Source organism: Mesoplodon mirus, assembly GCF_964341445.2.
Source record: "Mesoplodon mirus genome assembly, chromosome: X".
Taxonomy (NCBI): domain Eukaryota; kingdom Metazoa; phylum Chordata; class Mammalia; order Artiodactyla; family Ziphiidae; genus Mesoplodon; species Mesoplodon mirus.
The window spans coordinates 138,875,780-138,898,806 of record NC_138981.1 but is presented as its reverse complement, the minus strand read 5'-3'; the positions used below and the strand labels follow the sequence as shown (position 1 = coordinate 138,898,806).

At 61.7% G+C, this 23,027-nt stretch overlaps 4 protein-coding genes across 8 annotated transcripts in view; 2 read left to right on the top strand and 2 right to left on the bottom strand.

The window, feature by feature from the left end:
- PDZD4 (PDZ domain containing 4) overlaps positions 1 to 2,183 on the top strand; it is a gene marked incomplete at its 5' end in the record, with an annotated part of 29,919 nt that extends 27,736 nt beyond the window's left edge. The window contains 1 exon segment of the mRNA XM_082609050.1: positions 87 to 2,183. Coding sequence (XP_082465176.1) covers positions 87 to 1,643 — 1,557 coding nt within the window. The 3' untranslated portion in view covers positions 1,644 to 2,183.
- A 3,363-nt stretch (positions 2,184 to 5,546) lies between these two features.
- On the bottom strand, positions 5,547 to 9,467 carry SSR4 (signal sequence receptor subunit 4). 4 transcript variants are annotated; one of them, XM_082609672.1, is made up of 6 exons: positions 9,333 to 9,467; positions 7,359 to 7,477; positions 6,465 to 6,539; positions 6,219 to 6,308; positions 5,895 to 5,993; positions 5,547 to 5,702 (listed from the first exon to the last, which is right to left on the bottom strand). In XM_082609672.1, exons 1-6 carry the CDS (start codon positions 9,397 to 9,399, stop codon positions 5,598 to 5,600), a joined length of 555 nt encoding a protein of 184 aa, XP_082465798.1. In that variant the 5' UTR covers positions 9,400 to 9,467; the 3' UTR covers positions 5,547 to 5,597. The 4 variants fall into 4 exon arrangements, with proteins under 4 accessions (XP_082465798.1, XP_082465800.1, XP_082465799.1 ...); XM_082609674.1 differs by having other exon boundaries at positions 5,895 to 5,960; XM_082609673.1 differs by having other exon boundaries at positions 7,359 to 7,474; positions 9,333 to 9,462.
- A 250-nt stretch (positions 9,468 to 9,717) lies between these two features.
- IDH3G (isocitrate dehydrogenase (NAD(+)) 3 non-catalytic subunit gamma) lies at positions 9,718 to 18,014 on the top strand. 2 transcript variants are annotated; one of them, XM_082609670.1, is made up of 12 exons: positions 9,718 to 9,853; positions 13,426 to 13,464; positions 14,079 to 14,176; positions 14,502 to 14,614; positions 15,772 to 15,832; positions 15,933 to 16,065; positions 16,195 to 16,328; positions 16,588 to 16,690; positions 16,782 to 16,928; positions 17,266 to 17,360; positions 17,444 to 17,504; positions 17,808 to 18,014. In XM_082609670.1, the coding sequence occupies exons 1-12, from the start codon at positions 9,773 to 9,775 to the stop codon at positions 17,907 to 17,909; spliced, it is 1,167 nt and encodes a 388-aa protein (XP_082465796.1). In that variant the 5' UTR covers positions 9,718 to 9,772; the 3' UTR covers positions 17,910 to 18,014. The 2 variants fall into 2 exon arrangements, with proteins under 2 accessions (XP_082465796.1, XP_082465797.1); XM_082609671.1 differs by lacking the exons at positions 9,718 to 9,853; positions 13,426 to 13,464 and adding an exon at positions 13,690 to 13,819.
- A 308-nt stretch (positions 18,015 to 18,322) lies between these two features.
- Positions 18,323 to 22,759, bottom strand: SRPK3 (SRSF protein kinase 3; the record flags this gene model as incomplete). Its single annotated transcript, XM_082610885.1, has 15 exons — positions 18,323 to 18,507; positions 18,648 to 18,740; positions 18,821 to 18,890; positions 18,961 to 19,068; positions 19,446 to 19,546; positions 19,639 to 19,878; positions 19,962 to 20,091; positions 20,552 to 20,577; positions 20,683 to 20,848; positions 20,931 to 21,037; positions 21,604 to 21,691; positions 21,991 to 22,078; positions 22,209 to 22,317; positions 22,436 to 22,566; positions 22,638 to 22,759. The coding sequence occupies 15 exons, from the start codon at positions 22,757 to 22,759 to the stop codon at positions 18,323 to 18,325; spliced, it is 1,764 nt and encodes a 587-aa protein (XP_082467011.1).
- Positions 22,760 to 23,027: the final 268 nt, after the last annotated feature.

Genomic DNA, 23,027 nt, shown 5'->3' with positions numbered 1-23,027 from the left:
AGACCCGAAAGCCTTTCCGATCTCCATCCTTCCCCCCACGGCGCCCCCACTGGTGGGTCCCAGACTGAGAGGGGCTCATCTTCCAGCTCCAGCTTGGAAACGAAGAGGAGAAAGGGGCCCCTGATGCGGGCCCGGGCTTGAGCAACAGCCAGGAGCTGGACAGCGGCGTGGGCCGGACGGATGAGAGCACACGCAACGAGGAGAGCTCCGAGCACGACCTGCTAGGGGACGAGCCCCTGAGCACCGCCAACACGCCCGGGCCCCTGCGCAAGTTTGGCCTGCAAGGGGACGCCCTGCAGAGCCGCGACTTCCACTTTAGCATGGACTCCCTGCTGGCCGAGGGCGCAGGGCTGGGTGGCGGCGACGTGCCGGGCCTCACGGATGAGGAGTACGAGCGCTACCGCGAGCTGCTAGAGATCAAGTGCCACCTGGAGAATGGCAACCCCCTGGGCCTCCTCTTTCCCCGCGCCGCCGGCGGCAACGGCGCCCTGGATGTCAACCGCAACGAGAGCGTGGGCCACGAGGTGGCCGTGCTGGAGGAGGAGCTGCGACACCTGGAGTTCAAGTGCCGCAACATCCTGCGGGCGCAGAAGATGCAACAGCTGCGGGAGCGCTGCATGAAGGCCTGGCTGCTGGAGGAGGAGAGCCTCTACGACCTGGGGGCCGGGGAGCCCAAGAAGCATGAGCTGTCTGACATCTCCGAGCTGCCTGAGAAGTCGGACAAGGACAGCACCAGCGCCTACAACACGGGTGAGAGCTGCCGCAGCACTCCGCTGCTGGCGGAACCCCTGCCCGAGAACCCCCTGAGGCGGGCGACCGCCGGGGACAACTCCAACCTGAACCGGACCCCCTCCGGACCCCCTGGCGCCGCCCACCCCAAGGCTGCCCCTCCACAGGGGAGTCCCGCCACGTTCCGATCCCTCTCCCGGGATCCCGAGGTGGGCCGGAGACAGCACTTAGGGGAGCGGGCCCGCCGCGGCCCCAAGACGGGGGTGACCCTGGAGCGCGTGGGCCCCGAAGGCAGCCCTTACCTGTCACGGCGCCACCGTGGCCAGGGCCAGGAAGGCGAGCACTACAACAGCTGCATGCAGCTGGCTCCGCCGCGCGGTCTGGAAGAGCTGGGCCACGGTCCCTTGAGTTTGGCCAGTGGCCCTCGGGTGGGTGGCGTGGCGGCGGTGGCCACCGATGCGCCCCGCATGGAGTGGAAGGTCAAGGTGCGCAGCGACGGGACCCGCTATGTGGCCAAGCGACCCGTGCGGGACCGCCTCCTAAAGGCCCGGGCCCTGAAGATCCGGGAGGAGCGCAGCGGCATGACGACCGACGACGACGCGGTGAGCGAGATGAAGATGGGCCGCTACTGGAGCAAAGAGCAGCGGAAGCAGCACCTGCTCCGTGCCCGGGAGCAGCGCAAGCGGCGCGAGTTCATGATGCAGAGCCGGCTGGAGTGCCTGCGGGAGCAGCAGAGCGGCGACAGCAAGGCTGAGCTCAACATCATCGCCCTGAGCCACCGCAAAACCATGAAGAAGCGGAACAAGAAGATCCTGGACAACTGGATCACCATCCAGGAGATGCTGGCCCACGGCACGCGCTCAGCCGATGGGAAGCGGGTCTACAACCCTCTGCTCTCTGTCACCACTGTCTGAGCCCAGCTGTGCTCCGGGGCACGGGTCCTCCGCCCTGGCCCAGGTCCACTGAGCCTGCCGGGACCCCGTCTTCTGCTCTCCCGTAGACTCTAGCGTGTGTCTGTGTGTGTGCGTGGGACTTTGTTACCAGACAGAAGCCCCTGAAGGAGGAGGGACGCTTCTCTCCATCGGTGACTTCCTTCTCCCCAAGTACAGCGACCACATCAACAGCTGGTCCTGGGGCAGACCCGTATCGGTCCCCCCTTCAGCCGTAGGCGTGTGTGTGTGTGACACGAGCTCAGACACATGTACGCACACAGACACATGCACTTCCCTCCAGAGTGCTCTCAGCGCGGGCACTTGGGGACAGGGAAGTCCACTGAAAAGAAGAGGCAAAGAAGACTGTCCTAAGCACAAGAGAATGTCCGTTACTTGTAGACAAAGGCAACCCTGATTTTTGTGGTTCTTTTCCTTTTCTGTGCTTGCCAATTGTTGTTTTTTTGGTTTGTTTGTTTTGTGGACCTGCTCTGAGGGCTGGCAGCTCCTTCAGGCAGCCTGACAGAGGTGGAATCCCCGAGTGATAGCTGGGAAGGAGGGTGGGGTGGGGGGAAGCAAGGGAGGGGGAGGGGGGAGGGGAGGTGGGGGAATGAAGGCAAGAATGGGAAGCAGCTTTGCAGGTGGCCTCCGCTCTGAGGTGTGGGGACTGGGAGCTTCCGATGTGGCTTGCCAGGCTCACCTTGGAGGTCACCTCCTTCCCGGCGACTGCGGGGACTGAAGGGTCAGTGTCCGTCCAAGAAGAAGGAAGCGAGCCTAGGGCTGTGCCAGACGCCTTCTGGAGCTCGGCTTCTCTCCTGAGTGGTATGAGGGGTCCAGAAGCCAAGTCCCGTGAGTAGCAGCAGACCTTGGTGACACGACCCACGCAGAGCTAGGGAGCGGCCTGGAGCTGAGTGACAGGCGGGCCCTGCCAGGTGGGCTGACTGGGGAGAAGATGCCCTGTGCCCCACTTTGCCAGTGTGGGCCAGGCAGCCCTCAGGGACCTGTGCATTAGTGAGAGCTGGCCTCCGGGCCCTTCCCGGCTCAGAGAGCCTCAGATGGAAGGCTGACAGGCTGCTCACCCCCGCCCCCTGCCGGCATCGTGAGAATAAAGCAAGCTGCCTTCGAGGGTGACTCCTGGCCTCCTGTGTTCATTCTCCAGCACCAGGGGCTGGTGGGGGCGGGGGGGCAGGCGGGTCAGGGGAAAGCTGAGCAACAGCAAGGTGTTCCGAAGTCAGCCTCCAGCACTCTGGGAGGAGGGACAGAGCCACGAGAATCATTTCAGAGGTCTGCCACGGTCACAAGGGTGGTGCCCAGGTGCAGGAAGGATGGCAGAGACCTGTCTCAGGACTGGCGACTGAGCCTGGAGCTGGCACGTGCATGAGGCCAACACCCCTGCTCTGGTCAGAGTCATAGAGAAGTGGTTCCACCCTCTCCCTGCCATGCAGCTCAGGGAATGCCCTAGCGGGCCAATAGGCTTCTGGAAGGCACAAGCTTCCTTCCCTGTTTGGGGACCCCACAGTGCCTAGCCCTCAGAAGATGCAAAGAAGTGTCTTTTGACCAGATGAGTACCAGGTGGCTGCGGGAACTCTCAGCGGTTCCATTCAGCAGAGCAAACCACTGGGCACCTGCTCAATGCCAGAAACTCTGCTAAGTCCTGGCTGGGGCCAAGGCCCCAAAGACTGGCAACTCCAGGGGTGCCGTCTGTGTGGTGAGCCCTTGAGTAGGCGCTCAGTCTCCTGAAAAGACACAGGACGCTGCCAGCACATTAAGTGGGTGAGGATACATTTAAAAATTCTCTTGAAAGAGCAATGTAGACCTCTTGTTAATTTTGCTAGTTTGCTGAGATTGGCGTGAGCAAGAAACCTGAGCCTGCGTTCCCAGAAGCTGAGTGCCCTGCTGTCTGAACAGCTGGGAGGGAAGACCCAGCATGTCACACAGAACACCAGTGGCTTCAAGGGAGGAAAGGGCTTGTTGATGAAAAGGGACAAACACGAGACACCACCTTCCTTATCCCTCAGAGGCCTCTGGAGCTGGGGGCTAGGAACATCAACTCGTGACCAGCCCGGTTCCTCGGGAGGGCACACTCCATATAGGCTCCTGTGAAGGATGGGGTTCCAAGGACCCAGCCCATCGCAGAAAACTGGCTGGAGTTGGAGACTAAGGCCACCTGTTCCCTGAGCATCCCTCTCTGGCTGCTGGGGGCTCACTTTGATGGCTCTAGAAGTACCTCACTTTTGCTCTGGGGTGGGGGCCAGGAGAGGCCTGGATCCTGGGGTCCCTTGGCTATGTGAAAGCTGGTGCTGGGGCTTGGCTCTCACTGGCTCTGGGGAGATGTTGACACCAGGAGATCTGGAAGCCCTTGGCAACCGGCGCACTGGACCAGTGACAGCACTGGACCAGTGACTTAACTGGGTGGAGTGGTGGAGCTGGGATCAAAAAGAGCCGCTGGGTGGCCAACAGCTGCCACTTTCCCCCTTAATAGGAGGAGGAGCAGTGCTCAGCCAGCAGGCGCCACCTGAGCTCCCAGCAGCCCTGTCTGGAATGCAGAAAGCCTCAGCCAGCAGCTCTCGCCTGGCTTGGTCTTCAGGGGCCCCATGGTTCCTGTTGTGCCCGTTTTGGGAGCAAGGACGGGGCTCTTCCCCAGAGCCTCCCTATTCCTGCCAGCCACCCCATGCTGACCCGCTTCGCTTGGACTGAGGGTGTGGGGCAGGGAACGGCTGGCATCCCCTAGCCTGGAGGTCCCCAGGCAGGTCCCTCCACACTCCCGTGGAGGACAAAGCCCAGAGGAGACCCCCGCCCACTCACGAAGGCTTTGAGCCTCCTTTTTGGGTGCAGCCTCCCTGGAGACTTGTTCACACAGCTGTCTCTCTTTGGACGCTGATCCCAATGACCCCTCACCGACACCCTGGAGGAAGCCTGGTCACAGCTGAGCAAACCTGTGCAGCTGCGAAAGGGCTCCCCTGGGATTTGCATGCAGCCCCTTTGAACCCTAGGGCCCCCCACCTCTCCAGCCATTAGGTGGTAGCAGGGAAACTGGGCTGGTGGGAGGGCTGCGGGTTGACGTGGAGCATGGAGCCTGCACAGGGACGCCCGCCCGGTGTCTCGAGAACATCAGGTGCTGAGAGAGGGTCCGCTAGGAGGGAAGGTACAGCCGAACTGGAAAGGGCTCACGATGGGCTCCTTGGAGGCCCAGGGGTCCGGGTTCTCTCTTGTGCCTTTCTCCGTGCCCCACCCGACACGAGGTGACAGCACCCTGGGAGGCACGACGCTGGAGTGGAGAGCTTGGAAGGACCAGCCCCCTGGACAGCTACCTGTAGTAGCTTCGACCGCATAAGCTCCACAGGGCCGCTCGCTGTGCCCCCCGGGAAAAGCACAGGAAGTACTTCAGTGTGTGGTTCCTGCCCAGGACTCCAAGCACGAGAGCCCTTCCGAAGGCCAGGAGGGGCTGTGGCTACGTGCACTGCTCAGTGCTGGCTTTCGGGGAAGCTCCCCACGTCACTTGCCCTGGGCAGTTGCCCTTGAAATGGCAGGTGGTCAGAGGGTCCTTCCCTAAGCGGGCCCAGGCAGGCTGGGCGAGGGCAGGAGAACAAGGCCCCTCTTTGCCAGAGATTGGGGGGCGGAGGGGAGAGACAGCCCCGTGCCCCACCTGGAACCAGGCAGGCAGCCCTGGGAGACGGTGGGCACTGGGTATTAGGTCCCGAAGGCTTCACTGGGGGCTGAGAAGGGAGTGCTAACAATGGCCAAGAGTAAAGCAAACGTACACAAGGAGGAAGGGGACCTCCAGACCTGCCCCCACTCAGTGCCTGTGCCGTCCAGGCAGGCAGAGGGATGCCGGTCACCCAGCTCTGCCCGTGTGTGTGTGTGTGTGACACAGCCCTGGTGCTGGGATAGCTGGTAATTGTTTATTGAAAGAAGCAAGCGGGGTGGGGGGTGTCACCCTCAGGCCTGGATGTGGCTCTTGGCACTGAAGGCCAGGTAGTAGATCACCAGGCCGATGGCAGCGGCCAGGACCTCGGTGGAGACCCAGGGCCCATTCCAGGTGCCCTGCAAAAAAGGAGACCAAAGTCATTCTCGGGGGAGGGCGGGTGAGAAGGCCAGCCACTCCAGCCACCCTCCTTCTGGGGCGTGAAGACACACTGGTCCACCTGGCTCAGCCCCCAGCTCTCACTAAAAGGCGAGGCTTGCCACCTGCTCCCTCCTTCCCCTGGGCCGGGCCAGCCCCTTCCGGCCACTCACCCGATGGTCCACGCTGACTGTGAACAGAGGTGGGATGATGGAAATGTCCTCATTATTTCTCTGAGCCTGTGAGGGAGGTGCTGGGGTGAGGGGGCGATGCTGGGTGGGGTGGGAGAGGCAGGAACACCGGCCAGAGTCGTGGAAGGAGAAACGCGGGTGAAGGAGCGACACGGAAGGCACAGGGCCAGGTGGGGTGGGTGGGCAGGAAGGCACCCACCGGCCATCCTGCTCCAAGTCAGAGAGGGGACCTCAGGGTGGAGCCAGCTGGGGCAGTGGGCTATGCCCCCCCTACCGCAGGCCTGGGTGGCCTTCGGGGACACTCACCTTCCTCAGGAGGCTGTAGGACTCCTCGTCAAAGAATCTGACCTCGTACGTGCCTGCGTGGGCGCTCTTGTGGTCTAGGCTCCAGGACACCTGGGTGGGGTGTGTTCGGCAGGGGGTGGGCAGCGCACATGGAGCCACGGCCAGCGCATCGAATTCAAGAACCCCAGCCCTGCTGGCCCGGTCTTCAAGCCACACCCGTGAACGGGTGGCCTCCCGCGAAAGTGACCCCATCACAGCATCTCTTACCTGGTATCGGCCCACGTCCTGGCCCCGGGTAACAGGAAACTGTTTTCCGCTGACGTCAGCATAAAGAGCCATGTTCTGGGGGAGGGGATAAGAGGAGAGTCACCTTCTCCCCTCTCTGGCTGCCGGTGAGGCCCCGCCCTGCCGCCCACAGTAGCACCCTTGGCCTGTGTGTGGGTAAGGAGGCCGCCGGGCACAGCTGGGGACTGCGGTGTGTCTGGCGGGGGTACCGCGCGGGAACCACGGAGGCCAGCCTGCCACGACACTCCACGTCTGTCTCCCTCCTTGGGGGCCACATCTCCCCTATGCCTGGCCTCCCTAACCCACAGTAAGCTTGTTAACTGAACAGGGGCAGGATGAGTGAAATGTTCTTGTTTCTTCTCTGAGCCTGGAAGGGGGTATCACGGTCGCGGACACCCAGTGAGCTGCCTAAGGAAGATTGTACCTAAAAGGGCCCAACTTCCTTCCTTCTCTGGGCCTTTAGGTTGCAGAGGCTGAGGCCAGGGCTGCTTGGTCTTGAAATGATGAAACACACATGTGGACACACACTTCGGCAAAGAGCAACCAGTAAAGGGACGCAGGAGCCTGGGGGCTGAGCCTGGCTGTCTCTCCCTTCACACATATGCTCTTTCCACACACAGCAAGGTGTCTGTCTATATCACCGCACATAGATGCAGCAGAGCAGGCAGGTGAGGGGAATGTTCTTTAAATATCTGCTAGAATCTGGCCTGGCTGTGCCCTCATCTCTCCTACACCTGGGAATCAAAACCCTGATTCTCCCCGTCCACACAGACCCCCAGGTCTGACCCCATCCACTACCAGTGAGGGCCCAAGGTCTCAGGCTCACTGCTCACCTCTCGCCCCCACACCCTCCTGGCTGAATCCCCACTGCCTCACCTGGACCCTGTTCTTGCAAGTCAGGGAGATCTCCACGATGAAGACAGTCTCAGTAGAAATGACAGCATCCGAGGTGGTATAGTAAGAAGGGGTGATCTGGGGCTCCACACAGGCCTCTGCTGTGGAGAGGCAGAGATGAACGGCTAAGGCCTGGCTTGTGCTTGCTGGCTTAGGGGCAGAAGGGGCCACCCTAACCCCACTTCCCAGAGCTCATCAGCTGAGAACACAAAGGGCCCTCTGGACCCTGCCAGGTGGGGTCTGGGAGACAGATCCAAATGATCAGTCAGAAGTACAGTGTCAAAGAGGGGTGGGATGGCCTTGAAGGAAGGCAGGGGAAGGGAGATAGGAAGGCTTTGTACAGGTGGAACCTCAACGTACAGGCAGAACAGGTGAGTGTGCGGGGGGCGGGGGCATGCTGCATGAATTCACTGCACAACTCGAGTCTGTGCCTGGACCTGCAGACAGGGAAGCCGTGCAATGGTTTAGGGATGCAGTCTGCCCTGGAGCACCCTAGAAGCCCAGGGGGGGCCAGGCTGACCTCAATTCAGAGCCATGCATGGCTCTGGACAGTTTACTGAAGGCGTCCTCTGCACAAAGCATGGTGCTGCTGGCAACCTACAGGGGCTTTTGATATGAAGGAAAGGGTCTCTGCCCCAGACAGTTGACAGAAGGCTACGACTGGCCCCAGCGTTTCCAGAGGGAAAGAAATGGCAGAGAGTCTGGGTCCAAAAGCATAACTTGTCCCCTTGAACAGGGCTGCACTGAGAAAAAGGATGCTGCCGTAGTCATCGCCACACTGCTAGAAGCTAAAGGGAAGGAAAGGTGCCTTTCCTAAATCACAAGGCGCCAACTGCTCTCCAAATGTGGTGTCCGGGCAGGGCCGTGACTTAGGCTGAAGCAGTCAGAGGCGGCTGTGGGACTGGAATGGTGGGAGGAAGATGCCTGGGAACATGGGTGGGAGGTGGTTCTCAGGAGCCACATCCCCCAGATCCTTCCACGCTCTGCTAGACTTGACCTTTCTCCTGTGGACACGGGGGAGCACAGAGGGGCTTTATAGTTAGGTCTGTCCTTTCCAGGCATCACTGGCTATAGCGTGGGGGAGTTCCTGAGGAACAGGTGAGCAGGGTGCAGGCGGGGAGGCCAGTTAGGCTGGTGAAACACTGCAGGCATCAAGAGCGCTGGCCTGAAGTAGGGCAGGTAAAGTGAATGCACTGAAAGTGGCCCTGACCCAGTCCAGGCCCCCGGGCCCGGGGTGGGCTCCTGCAAGGACCGCCTCCTAAACAAACTTCTGGACTCCGGTCTGACCTCAACCCTGCCCCTAAGTGTTAACAACCTCTCAAGAATGTGAAGCCATCTGACTCCGCTGAAAAACCCTATAAGGATATAGCAAGGACTCAGGGGAAACAAATCAACCGCCTGATCTAGGCACTCTAGGCCCACTCATCTTTCCCTCTTCAGTTCCTTTCTAACTCGCCCGCACTCCGGGCCCCTCTGCCTGGACCGTCCCTGCTCCCTCTTCACTCAGAGCTCTCTTCCTGGAGAGGCCTGGCCCCACCGCACCGGGTCAGGTGGCTCCTCCCCACCGGCCCAGTTTCTCGCTCCGATCGCCCGGCGCTGCAGAGCTTTGCTCCTGTCTGACCCCCCCTCCGGGACCGGGAGCTCCTGGAGTGGCAGCAGGGACGTGTGTCATTTTTCCTGCTGGAGCTGGGGCCAGGCGCACGGGAGAGGCTCTGGGACTCTTCCTCGCGGGAGCAGACGAGGAACAGACTAGGCTGTTTCTCCCAGCAGCCCAGCTGCTTGGTAAACGTGTGTGGTGCAGGAGCGCGTGGTGGGCTCGGCTGCCGCGACCAGAGACCACCTGCTCTCTGAGGAAGAAAGCCCAGACCCCCGCTTCGCCCGCACCCCTCCTCCCCCCACGCACCACCAGTCGTGGGTGAGAGGCTCGCCAGAAACGAGCTCCGGCCAGGCCGCTACCTGAGCAGCAGGAGAGGCCGGACAGCAGGAGTAGCGCCAGGGCGCCGAGAGATGCCAGCGCCGCCATCACCTCTTCTCTGCCGAGGGAAAAAGAGAGCGACTCCCCTGAACACGAGGAGCAGACGAGGAAGCGCGACGCGTAAGCGGCCGCAGCAGCCAATCAGGGGCCGGCGGGCCGGGCGGGCCTGTGACGTCGCCGGCGGCACTGACGTGTCCCCTCCCCGGACCAGGGGCCCAGCTGGCCGCCCTCCCCCCCAAGATGGCGACGGCGACGGCGGCGGCGGCGGCGCTCTCCGCGCCGGAAGAGGGCGTGAAAACCGGCGCGGCCGTGTGCGTGCGCACTGCAGGACCACGCCCCCTCCCGGGACTTCGCGCCCCGCTGAACTCTCGCGATAGCGGCATCTGCGAGTCGGAACCTGCGGCGTTTCTCACTTTCCATTATGGCGCTGAAGGTGGTGACGGCCGCGGGCGGCGCTGTGAAGGCAGTGCTCAGGCCGGCCCTCCTCTGCCGTCCTTGGGAGGTGAGAAGCAGGAGCGGGCCACGGGAACAGCCGCGGCGCTCGCTGAGGGGTACTTGCACCTCGCCAGGGTTAGGCCGGCGGCCGCCGCTCTGGAAGCGCCCTGGGGCCCGATTGGCTGCGGGTCCCGTGAGGGGAGGGGAGAGTGCTGCGGGCCAGGGTTGATTGGCCACCTTCGCTGTCAGTGAAGGGGTTAGCCAAAGTTGATTCTGGTCTGGCTTCTCAGGGGTCTGCATCTTGTGGCGGGGGAGCTCCCGACGGGCGGGGAGAGTGGACCCCGGGGGGGAATGTCACCTCCCTAGTGTCCTTGTGGGAACCCCCCCCCAAGGCGGTCACGTGGCCGGCCCGCCTTGCTCTTGCCCTCTTGGGAATCGGTTCCTGGCCGCCCTTCCTCTTCAAGTTTCCCTTTTGTGGACCGCTTTGCCACCTCTCCCAGTAGAGGTGGCGAATCGGACTTTGCCGGTGCCCCAGAGCCTCCCCCACCCCACCCCCCACCGCAGGCGCCTGGAATGGGAAGGAGCTAGGATTCTTGAAGCTGGCGGGTTGGGAGGCCGCGAGGGCTTTGCTTCCGTTGTTCTCTGTTGAGGATCTTGGTTATTCAGGTCTGATTCCTCTCTCTTGACACGCTTGAATGAGGATAATTTAGTCCTTGGGTGGATTGGAAGCCATCTGAAGCGTCATCGAGTCAGGACTGGCCTTGAGGGACGAGAGGTCTGACCTCTCTGGGCTTCAATTTCTCCTCAGTCGCAAAGGATCCACCCAACTCTGACCTTCCAGAACTCTGTGACTTTGCTGACACTACTTGTGGACATGTCTTCGGCCATGCTACCCCCCTCTGATCCCTGGGGAAGACTGCCCTGTAACAGCTTCTGGTTTATGAAATTATGTTTAAAATGCTGACTTCTCCCACTTGCTCACCAGAGGCTTTCCAGAGGTCCCTGGCAGCTAAGCTCTTGTAGGATCTTGGTGGGGACACCTATCTCCTCCCTGACTTCCCCCTGTGTGTGTGCTTGTGTCCATATTGGGGCAGGGATGGGGGGCAGTGAAAGGTTGCTAGGTGGGCAATGCCTTGCCCTGAGACTGGTTGTCCTGGGTATGGGAACCTTTAGAGATGAAGCCCAGATCTTTGGTCCCACTAATTGGGACCTCGTGGGAAAACATGCAGCCACCATTGGTACTTGATCCAACAGAAACATGCTGAAGAGAGAAACCTCACTAAAATGTGGATCATGGGAGCCCTTAGGCTGGGACACGTACCATTCTGGACTCCTTTCTGTGGCACTATCAAAGGACGAGGGTAACAGCCCACCTTCCTGCTTGATGAACAAGCTGGACAGCGATGCATATATCCCATCCTGCCTCATACTGGGCTCCTTTGATAGGTAGCTTCACAGAACCTTTGTAACCTCCTGAAGGAAGGTGCCTGAATATGTCTAGAGCGAGGTCAGGGAAGTCACTATCCTGAGAGCTCTCCGGGTCTTTGGCCAAAGCTGGATGGAACATCTAGCATTGGGACCAGGTGAGAGAGGTTCAGCCCTGGTGGTAGTGATGGGGTCCAGGGTCTGGTGGGGTGTGGTTGCGCAGATGCAGGGCCAGGCCTGGTGTGAGTGCTGGCTCGCCGGCACGGCCAGGTTACCTGCCAGGTGCCAGTAGACCTCACAGGGCTGAAACCCAGGAGGAGTTACTGCTCCGGGCTGTAGGGGTCAGCCCAGCATCCCCTCACTGGCCAGCAGCCTTGAACACTGGCCTGAGGGGCTGGTGGGATAAAGGGGGGGGCGTATGCTTTTGCATAGCCCTGTGTGCCCTTCTAGTGACTGAACAGCTTGCATACCTCTTCTTGCTTAACGTTTCCAGCAGTCAGATAAAGTAGGCTCCTCTATTCTGTGGATTTCAGGTAAGGGTGGGAAGCTCAGCAAGGTTAAGCTATTTGCCACCAAGAGTAGTAGATGGAGGATTTGGACCGAGATCTCCTTAGCCTCAAAGCCCGTCATATCTTCCTTCATTTTCTGATATGCTCATTCATTCAGTAAATGTTTTTTGTGTCCCAGCTCTGGACCAGGCATTCTGCTCGGTCTTGGGGTGACAGTAGGGGATCAGACAGACATGGAGTCCACTCTCAGGGGTTTACGGGTTGGAGAGGGAGCACAGCAGCGATAACCTAGGGAGATTGTGGTTGAGGGGAAGGGAGTGGGGTGGGTAGGGCTTTGGGAGCCCGGGGGGACCAACAGCTCAGCAGCCTTAGGGCATCAGGGAAGGCTTCCTGGAGGAAAGGCAGTCTCAGTACAAACACCATCTACAAGTTTGTATTGAGAGCCTACAGATAAGATGAATCCAGATATTGACAGTTGCTAGAAGGGAAACAGAAAAGCCCCAAGTATGCGTCAGGCTGCAGACCCGGGGGCCCCATGGATCAGCAGAAACCCCCAGGGCCTCTTGTCCTATTAGTCACCCCCTTCCTAACCCTGTGCTGCCAGAGCTCTGTGCAAGTGGGAGCCTTGTGAATACCAGCCAGGGAGACCCAGATGGGGCGGTCAGCCTCTGCTTGAGCTTTCTAGACTTCTAGCAGGAAGGCATGGCTCTTTGGAAAATGGCCACAGTGACTTTGCCATTGGCTGGAACGATCTGCTGCTGCCCCAGCAGGCAAGTGGCAGGGCATTCCCAAGCAATAAGGAGGACCTTGGCCCTGCCCCTGTCTCTGGATTGAAGGGCACCCAGGTGGGGCACAACAGGGAGGAAAGTGTGTGGGCCTGTAGCCCTGCTGCGGTGGGAGCTGGGACATGGGCTGCTTCTTCCAGGAAAGTGTGGGGACTCCAGATAGGTCACTCTGAGCACCTGTCCCATTTGGCTCGGGTGGCTTTTGCTCTGAAGCTGTCGGGTGTGGCACCGATGTGACCAAGTGCGGCTGTTTCAAGTTGGGGGTGGGGACATCTGTCATCCATGTAGGCCACGAAGCAGTTTTGCAATCCTTCATGAAAACCTTCTGCAAGATTGGCATCTGCTATTCTGCTGAAAATGGTTGCATTTTTAGACTTCTGATTCCAGAGGGCCGTTCCCCACCGTGCCAGCAGTGCTTGTCTCTGGGTGGACGGGGGCTGGGGGCTATCTTCTTCCTTCTGAGCTTCGAGTTCTGTCCATATGTTGCTTTTGTAGTAAGAAAACATGATTTTAAAAATGATGTAAATGATGGTCGTTGTGGCCCAGTGGTTTATCACGACTTCCCTATTGTACTACATTTGGCGTGCCAACTTTTCCAAGTTACAGGAAATCACTGAGCAGGAATAATTGGCTGAAGAAGACCAGAAACAACAAAAGGTGGGGAGGGGGATGTAAACATTTTTAAAAAAACTGACCAGGGACCTGAAGGAGGTGTAAAGGGTTGTAACGACCCTCCGCGGTGCTCCGACGGGCCGGTCTGTGTGCTGCTGTGCGCTAGACAGTGGTGCACGGGTGAGGTGCAGGGCCTGTCTGGGCGTGGTGGGGACGCTTGCCTTCCCTGCCAGGAGCTTGGTTGGCCCTTGCCAAATTGGCTTTCTGGGCTAGACAGCAACCACTGGCATCTGGGTTCTCTTTGCCAGGTTCTAGGTGCCCATGAAGCCCCCTGGAGGAGCTTCTCAGTAAGTACCCACCCGAGTGTGTGCATGCACGTGCGTGTGTTGATGTTCACGTGTGCCCGTCTGTGTGTGCAGAGGCATGTGTGTACAGGCACATGCAGTTGCATTCACAGGCAGGCGTGGGTGCAGAGGTGTGTGTGTGCGTGTGCACACGTGTGTGTCGTGCCTCTGGGCTCCCTGCCCTTCTGTGTCTCTCCCCCTGAGGTGCAGTCTCCAGAGCTCGCCCACCCCTTCTCCCCTGAACCGTGCTAGACAGCGCCCCAGGGAAACAGCCCCATTCCCCAACAAAGCTTGTTCCTCCAACCTTGGCTGATCTGTGTCTTCTTCCTTCCTGTCCCGCCTCTAGCAACAAACAATTGTGAGTGTTCTTCTCATCTGCCTGTTAGGTTGGGGCTTTTAGTTGCTTTGGGATTGACCCGAGTCCAGGTGGGGACGGGGCCTGTTTCTGCTGTTGTCCTCGTGACCCAGGAGTGTCCCCCGCCGTGAGCAGCCCTGTCTGGGGTGGGTGGGGCAGGGTGTAGGGGTGTGGTACCCCAAGCTGGCGCCTCCCAGTGGGCCTTCCTGCTGGGTCAGTGCTGGAGGGACGAAGGGAACTGAAGGCCTCCCCGTCCTTCTAGCCCCCGTCGGCTAAGTATGGTGGGCGGCATACGGTCACCATGATCCCAGGGGACGGCATCGGGCCAGAACTCATGTTGCACGTCAAGTCTGTGTTCAGGTACAGAGCCCCTGGGCCCAGCCAGGGGGACCCTGAGAACTTTGTGACAAGAGGGGCAGTGAGCCAGTGGTGGGAGGCCTTTTGTCCCAGTGTCTGCGATCCTACCAGGCTGGCCCGAGCATGGGGAGGGTGGAACCGGGCCCACTAACAGCGTTGTGGAGTGTAAGTGCACGCCTGTCAGCTGGCGCAGGTGGGCTCAGTCTCCCCTCAGCCAGAGCCAGGGCAGGGTGGGCAGCAGCAGGGGAGAGGCCTCTGCACCCAGTGGTCCAGGCAGGCTTCCCAGATGGAGGCCTGGGGCCGCCGCCCTGACCCTGCTCTGCCCCAGGCATGCGTGTGTGCCTGTGGACTTCGAAGAGGTGCATGTGAGCTCCAATGCCGACGAGGAGGACATCCGAAACGCCATCATGGCCATCCGGCGGAACCGCGTGGCCCTGAAGGGTGAGCTCGGGGGCCAGGATGGGGCACCGCACGTGATTCCTTTCACCTCCAAGCTGACACTTGTCCCTGCGGCCCCATTGATGCTGCGATTCTGAGATCTCAGTGGCACTAGGCTCTGCGGGAGCCCGTCCGGGGATGGGCTCCCTTCCACCCGCTTCTTCCCTCCTGAGGCAGCCCTCTCTGCTGGAGTCAGCTTTGACCCTCAGAGTCTTTCTTCACAAACCAGGTGTCACAGAGATGCAGTTCTAACCCTCTGCCTGCTGTGTTGGTTCCAGTTGGCACAGCGGTGGATGTTACCGATGGGAGCTTTACCCTTTCTGAGTTTGCCTTGGTTTGATCCAGGTCCTTAAACGGTTTCCATCACTCATTCTGCAAACTTTAGAGCATTACCTGCTCTGTGTGAGGAGTGAGTGAGCAGAGATGAACCCGGCTAGAGCCCCAGGCCGTGCAGTCACGGGGGTGGGGGGGCAGCCATGTCAACTACAGGGTGCCCAAGGCACTCTGGGTGAAGGAAGTCCAGGCAGGGTGTGAGTTGGAGGGCCGGCGGCCCTGGGGGCCCTGAGAAAGCCCTTCTCTACTTGGCACCCTCTGACTGCCTTCTCTCAGCAGCTGCTGGCCCTCTGGGTGCCCTGGTCCCAGCCAAGGTGAAGCTGTGGTCTTTTCAAGGCAACCCCCGCCTGCCTCTGAGCTGGAGCTCTTGTGCTTCATTGACGCAGGGCCTGACACTAACCCTGGCCAAGGTCCCCTTGCTGGTGCCAGCCTAGCCACCAGCCTGTTAGTAAGCAAGAGTGGTCACTTTCTGTCCAGCTAGACCCTGGCCTTGTCATTCCCCGCCCAGGGTCTAGCAAGACCTTCTGGCCAGATGCCAACCCCTGTTCATTCATTCATTCGTTCAGTATTTATTGAGTGCATGCTACGTGCCAGGAGCCTATCAGTAAACCAAATGCACAGACACACGTGCCCCTCTGCCCCCATGGGGTTTACGCTGCAAGTTACGCTAGAGTGTTCCATGAAACACTTCTGCCGCCAGAAGCTGTTGTGTTCTTCTGTTGGAGTCACCCTCGGCACACATCCCCTGGGTCAGAAAGGGGAATATGGTGGTACAGCTGAGCCTGGGGCACCCTCTCCAGCCTGCTGGTCTTGTTTCTGTCCTGCAGGCAATATTGAAACAAACCATAACCTGCCGCCATCCCACAAATCCCGAAACAACATCCTTCGGTGAGAGCCAGGTGCACGGGGTGGGGGCTTGGCGGGAGTGGGGGTAGTGCCAGCAGAGAGACGTTGCACTTGCCGGCTGCTTCTCCCTCTGTGCCCCTAGCACCAGCCTGGACCTGTACGCCAACGTCATCCACTGTAAGAGCCTGCCGGGAGTGGTGACGCGGCACCGGGACATAGATATCCTCATCGTCCGGGAAAACACAGAGGGCGAGTATAGCAGCCTGGAGCATGAGGTGGGGGCGTGTTGCTGGGCATGAGCTCGGCTAGGGCGGTGGTCAGGAAGGCCATGCCCGAGGGAAACCTCGTGCTAGAGGGCAGGCTCAGACAGGATGTGGGTCTCTTTTCCCTCGTCCCCTTCTCAGAGTGTGGCAGGAGTGGTGGAGAGCCTGAAGATCATCACCGAGGCCAAGTCCCTGCGCATTGCTGAGTATGCCTTCAAACTGGCCCAGGAGAGTGGGCGCAAGAAAGTGACGGCTGTACACAAGGCCAACATCATGTATGCCCCCCACCTCGCCCCTCCGCGCTGCTGCCTGGGCCTGCTCTCTGGGACTCGGGGCCCGGGACTATGCCCTGTTGCCCGTTTCCCAGCTGTGGCCTCACCGCAGTGCACGCCTAGGGGAGGTGGAATGGGATTCTGCCCATCCTGCAGACGGCACTGGTTATGGTTTAGAACCCAGCCTTCTGTGGCATCTGCGCGCCCCGTCCCTCTAGCTGACGGTTGCAGTGCCCAAACTGGTGTCCTGCGTCCCCCTTAGGAAACTGGGCGATGGGCTCTTCCTCCAGTGCTGCAGGGCGGTGGCAGCCCGTTACCCCCAGATCACCTTCGAGAATATGATCGTGGACAACACCACCATGCAGGTAGTTAGGCTGCCATGCTGCGCGGCCCCTGCCCTGGGTTCCCGGGGCTGCCCATGCTCCAGGTGCTGGCTGTCCCCTCCTTGCCCCACAGCTGGTGTCCCGGCCCCAGCAGTTCGATGTCATGGTGATGCCCAATCTCTACGGCAACATCGTCAACAACGTCTGTGCGGGGTTGGTTGGGGGCCCTGGCCTCGTAGCTGGGGCCAACTACGGCCACGTGTATGCCGTGTTTGAGACGGTGAGTGCCACCAGCAGTGCCAGGGCCACTGGCTTTTGTGAACTATGGCTCACATACTTCTAGGTCACCCACTGAAAGTGTACTATTTATTGGTTTCTAAGATATTCAGAGTTGTGCAACCATCCCCACTCTCTAATTCCAGAATGTTTTCATCACCCCCCAAAGAAATCTTGTACTTGTGGCTGTCACTCTCTGTTCCCCCTTCCCAGCCCCTGGCACCGAAGTCATCTGCTTTCTGTCTCTGGATTTGCCTGTTCTGGACACTTGACACAAATGCAGTCTACACTCGACGTTCTTGTGTTTCCCAGCCCCCTCCTTTTCGTCTCGCCTCTTCCAGGCTACAAGGAACACAGGCAAGAGTATCGCCAACAGGAACATCGCCAACCCCACGGCTACGCTGCTGGCAAGTTGCATGATGCTCGATCACCTCAAGTAAGTGGCTTCTCGATGCCGGGCCGTTGGCCCCCGGCCTGCACCCAAGGCCGCGAGGACCGAAGTCTGCCCTTCTTTCTCAGGCTCCACTCCTACGCCACCTCCATCCGCAAGGCCGTCTTGGCATCCATGGACAATGAAAATGTGAGGCTCCCCCGTCCCCCCCCACCTGCCTCCTGTCCAACTCCCACCCCAGCCCGGGTTGAGCTGATAGGACGACTGAGGGGCTGGAAATGGTAACCCGGCACTTTGTGCTGCCCCCAAGGTGGGGGGTTGTACCAGGCAGAGTGGGCCTTTGGGGCGTTAGCTGGTATTATTGCCCTCCTGGTGGCGCTTCCAGCCCCTGCAGGCCACGGGGCACTGTGGGCAGCCCTGGGCTGCCTGCAGGCTAGGGCACAGGTATTGGCCGAGCCCCGCTGTGTGCCCAAGCTTGCCCGTCTCCTGCAGATGCACACCCCAGACATCGGGGGCCAGGGCACCACGTCAGAAGCCATCCAGGACATCATCCGCCATATCCGCGTCATCAACGGCCGGGCCGTGGAGGCCTAGGCCGTCCCCGGGACTGGCTTGGCCCACCCTTTTAGATCCCCTTCGTGCCCCCAGCACCCTAATTGGCTTGGTGGGTGGACCCAGAATAAACCCACTTCTGCCCCAGCCCTTGGCCGCGTGCTTCTGTCACTCCAGGACGCTGGTGTTTCAGTCACACTTTATTAAGAAAACAGGCAGCACGCTTCCCATTCAGAGGGCCCTCTGTGAGGGTTGGGAGCAGAACGAATTCTGAAAGGCAGGCCTGGCCCTGGTATCTGTCTGCCCTGCTGAGGGCGAGGGCGAGGGCGGTGTGAGAAAGCTCGCACTCAGCAGGGTGGGTGGGGCGGAGCTGTCCTGCTTTCCCTGAAGGCACTGAGGGCTGGGGGCCGGGGGCAGCCAGGACCGCCCCAAGCTGCCCAAAGCACCAGCCGGGCCTAGGGATTGAGCCAAGGGTGCTGGAGGCAGTCGGCCGCGCTGGCCCGCTTTTCGGGGAGGTACTCCATCATGGGCAGCAGGAAGGCGCTGAACTGCGTGGCCTGCTCCAGGGGCCACTCGTACTTCTCCATGAGCACCTCGTACAGGCCCCAGTGCTTGAGGTTGTGGATGTGCCGCAGCTCTCCTGGGGGCAGGCCGGTGGGCCTTAGGTCAGGCTCCACCAGGGAGGACTCTGATCTGGGACCCCTTGCTCCCCCTATTTCAGAACCCAAGGTCCCTGCCCCGCCCCCTACATCCAGGTGGCCTGAGCCCGCTCGGCCCCACCTCTCCGGTTGAAGAACTCCCGGGAATAGCGGCCCGAGAGGGCAAAGGCCGGGGGGATGTCTCCCAGCAGCTCCACGATGTGGGCGATGTGGTCTGTGAATAGACAGGGGGCTGGGAGGAAGCCGGGCGGCCAGGAGACCCCGAGGCCGAGCCCAGGGCCTGCCTCCCCCTACCCTCGTCACGACTGTAGTCTTCTCCGGAGTGTGGCTCGAACAGGTAGTCGCCAGTGGCCAGCTCGAAGGCCTGGAAGGGGGAGAGGGTGAGGCTGCGGCCGGTGGGCCAGCTCTGGGCGGGGTAGCCCAAACGGATGTACCATGCACGCTGTGCTCCAGATGTCGGCCGGGGGCCCGTACTCGGCGCCAATCAGCACCTCCACGGCCCGGTACTGCCGCGTCTGGATGTCCTCGGTGAAGTGCTTGTGCTGCAGGCAAGGGGAGCCCTGGGGAGGAGCTGGGGCCATGGCTGGCCTCCCCTCACTGGCCCCCCTCTCGTCTCCCACCTCCTCTGGGCCGTGCACCCAAGGAGCACAGTGGGGCTCACTCTGAGCCTCAGCGTCCCCAGGTGTCCCGAGGGTCTGGCCAGACGACCTAAGGCTGAGGCTGGCCGCTTCCCTGTGGCCCCCCACCCCCTGCCGTGGGCCCAGCTCTGCTGACCAGGCGGGGCCGGTGCTGGTTTCGGCTCAGCCCTGGGACTGCGGCCTGAGGCAGACACGGGGAGGGGTCTGGTCAAGCGGGTTGCTCGGTGAGCCCTGGAGACGGGCCTGTGCCGCCTCCTTCATAGCAGGGTGCCCGCTCATACCACCCAGCAGGCGTTGCCCAGGTCTGCGATCTTGATCTTGATCTTGTCTGCATTTTGGGGCTCTAGGGGGTTCACCAGGAGGTTGGAGGCACCAAATGGTGCTGGGGAAGCAAGAGAAGGGAGAGAGACTGAGCTGGCCCGGCCCTGCCCTGCCCGGCCCCGCCCGCATGCTGCCTGCCGCTGCCTGACTTACTGCTGGGTGACAGGAGGCCCCCGGTCTCTCGTTGGTTGGATGAGCCTGAGAGGACGGAGCACGAGGCGGGGGAGAAGAGGGAGCCCGAGAAGCCTGAGGTCTGGGAGCTGGGGCTGAGGCTGCGGCTGCCCCCGGGGGCAGGGGAGGAGGAGGCCGGGGAGGGGCCGGCCCCGGCCCCCCCAGGGTGGCAGCCGGAAGAGGAGGTGGAGCCGCTGCCCCCCTCTAGTCTTGAGCCAGAGTCTGGGGAGACGGGCGGAGGTGGTGTGTGAGCAGATGCCGCTGCGGCACGTGCCAGGCGGCCCTGCGCCCCCCTGGCCCCTCACCCTCGGCCTGGGCCGCCGCCTCCATGGCCTCCAGCCTCTGCAGGTCCCGAAGCCGCTCCTCCAGCAGCCGCTTCTGCTGTTTCCGTTTGCGCCTCATCTTCTTCCTCTTGTTTTTGGACAGCTTACCGGTCTGCCGTTAGAGCCAGGGTCACTCCGGGGTGCCCGTCACCCATCCCCTGAGCAGCCCGAGCCTCTGCCCGTGGCCTGCGGGCCCGGGGGCTCCAGGGACACCAGACGTGGCACCGCCCCCTCACCCACCTCCTGTCTCCCCTCCTGCCCGCCACTCCCCAGAGCTTGAGGCTGGGGAAGAACCAGCAGGCCTGCCTGTGGGTGCCAGCCTCCCCTAGGGGCAGCTCCGGCCCCTCCCAGCCTCCGACGCAGTGTCCTTCCACTGAGGCGGGGGCGAGCCCAGCAGCCACCCAGGGCAGTTTGGGGCACGTGGCCCACTCTGCGTATCATCCGCATCCAGGCCACCCAGCCTCTTGGAAGTGCCACTGCAGGAGTGCTGGGGAGGGTGGAGAGGCAGGGAAGGGGTGGAACCAGAGAGGCTGAGGAAGGTGAGGCCGAGGAAGAGGGGTGCCCCCACTTACCAAGACCTCCTGGGGGGCAGTGCTGACTGGGGGGTGGGGCAGGCAGAGCATGGAGTGACAGAAAGGAACCGAGACTCAGGCAGGGGCTGAGGCCCACAGGCCCCGCCCCGCCCCACGCAGGCTCTTGGTACCTGTGGAACGGGATGGGGGCGGGGCCCCTGACTGCTGCCACTCTGTGGCCTCAGCAGCCAGGCGCCTGATGTAGGCATCACCCACACACAGCAGGATGTTTTCAGGCTTGATGTCTGTGTGGATAATCTTGCACTTGGTGTGGAGGTAGTCCAGGCCGTGCAGCACCTGGGGAGAGCCACTCTTGAACTCCTGCAGCCCTCCCCAGGCCGCCTCGCTGTGCTCTTCGTGCCGGACGCGTGATGCTCACCTGCCTCACGATGCTCTTCACGCAGGGCACGGGCAGGCCCTGGTAGTTGGACTTGATGATCCACTTGAGGAGCTGGTGGCCTAGGACCTCCAATACCATGCACACGTCTTGGGACGGGAGTGAAGGGCAGTCAGTGGGCAAGCAGCTGGGGCACAGGCCCTGCCCACCCTCAGCTGGGGCGGGGGAGCAACGAGCCTCAGGCAGTGCAGAGCTGGGTCTGGGAGGTCCCGGTATTGCTACCATCCCAGTGTCTTAGTGTCCCTGTCACTCTTAGGTGTGCCAGTTGGGACAGTACCTTCTGTGGTCACCCTAGGGAGAGGGCACTGGAGGAATAGACAGGTTTCTCAGCCCATCCCCAGTCCTATGCCCAAGTCTGCCAAAGAGCCTACGGACAGCCCCCTGAAAGGGAAGGCACTGCCACAGAGGTGGGCCCTCCCACTTGGGGGTAACCCAGCAGCGCCCGTGGATAGCCAGTGCCAACCTGGTTATCCGCTCCCTGCCCCCCACACAGAAACACAAATCCCCATAGTGGTGATGGAGATATTTCACAGTGTCACTGGAAGGGATAAACCCCCATCGTGCAGATCAGCAAACTGAGGCCCTAGGAGCTGGGAAGGCATGAGCCAGCTGGCCCCTGCGCTGCCACACTGCTTGCTCAGCCTACAAAGGATACGGACTCCATTAACCCCTGAGATCCTGAAGTCGTCGATGAGCTGGACAATGGTTTCTCTTTTGGGGTCACTGGGGTCACTGTCTCGGACCTGGAGCAAAAGCCAAGGGGCCACAGACGGCTGCAACCTGCCCCTCGCCAGCTGCTCCCCGGGCGGCCCCTCCGGGGTGGGGGCCCCCCTCCCGCTCCAGCTGGGCCCCGCTGGAAGAAAGGCTGCCGGCCCGCCCTTGCCCGCTCCTCGGGTCCTCCCACTCCGTGGAGCCAGCTGGATCCTGCCCCTCCGGGAGCCCCGCCCCCCCCCCCCGCGGAGCCCCGGCAGGCCTTGCACCCACATTGCCAGGCCCTGGGTGGCTCCTGGGGCGCTGTGAGTGGGTAGGGGAGGCGCCTCACACATTTCAGGAGCTTGATCTCATCCACAGCTGTCTCCGTGTAATGCCCTGCGCTCTTCACCACTTTGAGGGCCACGAAGCGCTTGCGCCTGCAACACCGAGACCTGTGTCGGCTGCCGGCACCGGCCAGACCCACGGGGCCATCACCATGGCCTCAACGGTGCCCGAGGGCAGGACCCCAGCTGGCGTTGGGCCTCGGGGGGTGGAGGGGGCACTCACTGGATGTCCCAGCAGAGCCAGACGGTGGAGAAGTGGCCCCAGCCCAGCTTGCGCACCACGTGGTACCGCCCATTAAACAGGTCCCCGATCTTCACTGGGTAGTAGCCACCTGGGGAAGGGAGCCCGTAGGGCGCGGTGGGGATGTTGCCTTCCCCGTGCCCTGGGACAGCCCGGCCCCCGCCGGCCCTGGCCCCCTCCTCCCAGGCGGCGCCGAGGCCAGGCCTCACCCTTGCAATAGTCCTTGGGATCCTCCTGCTCCTCGTCGTCGGAGCCCAGCAGCCCCTGCAGTATCCGTGGCGCCGGCACGGCGGGGGCCAGTTCGGAGCCTGAGGACTCAGGCCCACAGGAGGCCTGTGAGCTGTGGGTGGGGTGGGCGGGCGGTGAGCGCGCGAGGCGCCAGGGGCCCCGGGCGCCCAGGCCGAGCCCTACCTGCTGCTGCTGCCACTGTCCCCGCCGCCGCCCACCGCGCTGGTGCTCATTCTGGCAGCGCTGCCCGCGGCTCCGGCGCCCCGGGCGGCTGCTCCTGTGGGGCCCAGCCTCGGCCTGCGCATTTATAGCCTCGGCCGGCCGCTGATCTCACCCGCCTTTATAAATAGCCTCCCAGCTGCTCGGCTGTGGGCAAGGTATGCAGCGGGGAGGGGGCGGCGACAGCGGCCTTGGAGGGCCCAGCCCCCAGGACGAGCCCCCCCGCCCCCCCAGGGCTGGCAGAGGGCACCACTCCACGGACACGGTGTGACACATCCTCCACAGTGAGCTCCCTCGCACCCCAGGGCCAAGGGGGACACCCATGCTGGGATGTGATGACCCGGGCCCCAGGCT

Coding starts and splice junctions, on each gene's coding strand:
- SSR4 (XM_082609672.1), bottom strand. CDS start 9,399: ATGGCGGCGCTGGCATCTCTCGGCGCCCTGGCGCTACTCCTGCTGTCC. Junction 6,540..7,358: donor CTTGCAAGAACAGGGTCCAG/GTGAGGCAGTGG, acceptor CCCCTCCCCCAG/AACATGGCTCTTTATGCTGA. Junction 5,994..6,218: donor CCTACAGCCTCCTGAGGAAG/GTGAGTGTCCCC, acceptor CACCCCACCCAG/CATCGCCCCCTCACCCCAGC.
- IDH3G (XM_082609670.1), top strand. CDS start 9,773: ATGGCGCTGAAGGTGGTGACGGCCGCGGGCGGCGCTGTGAAGGCAGTG. Junction 9,854..13,425: donor TCCTCTGCCGTCCTTGGGAG/GTGAGAAGCAGG, acceptor TCTCTTTGCCAG/GTTCTAGGTGCCCATGAAGC. Junction 17,361..17,443: donor ATGATGCTCGATCACCTCAA/GTAAGTGGCTTC, acceptor CTTCTTTCTCAG/GCTCCACTCCTACGCCACCT.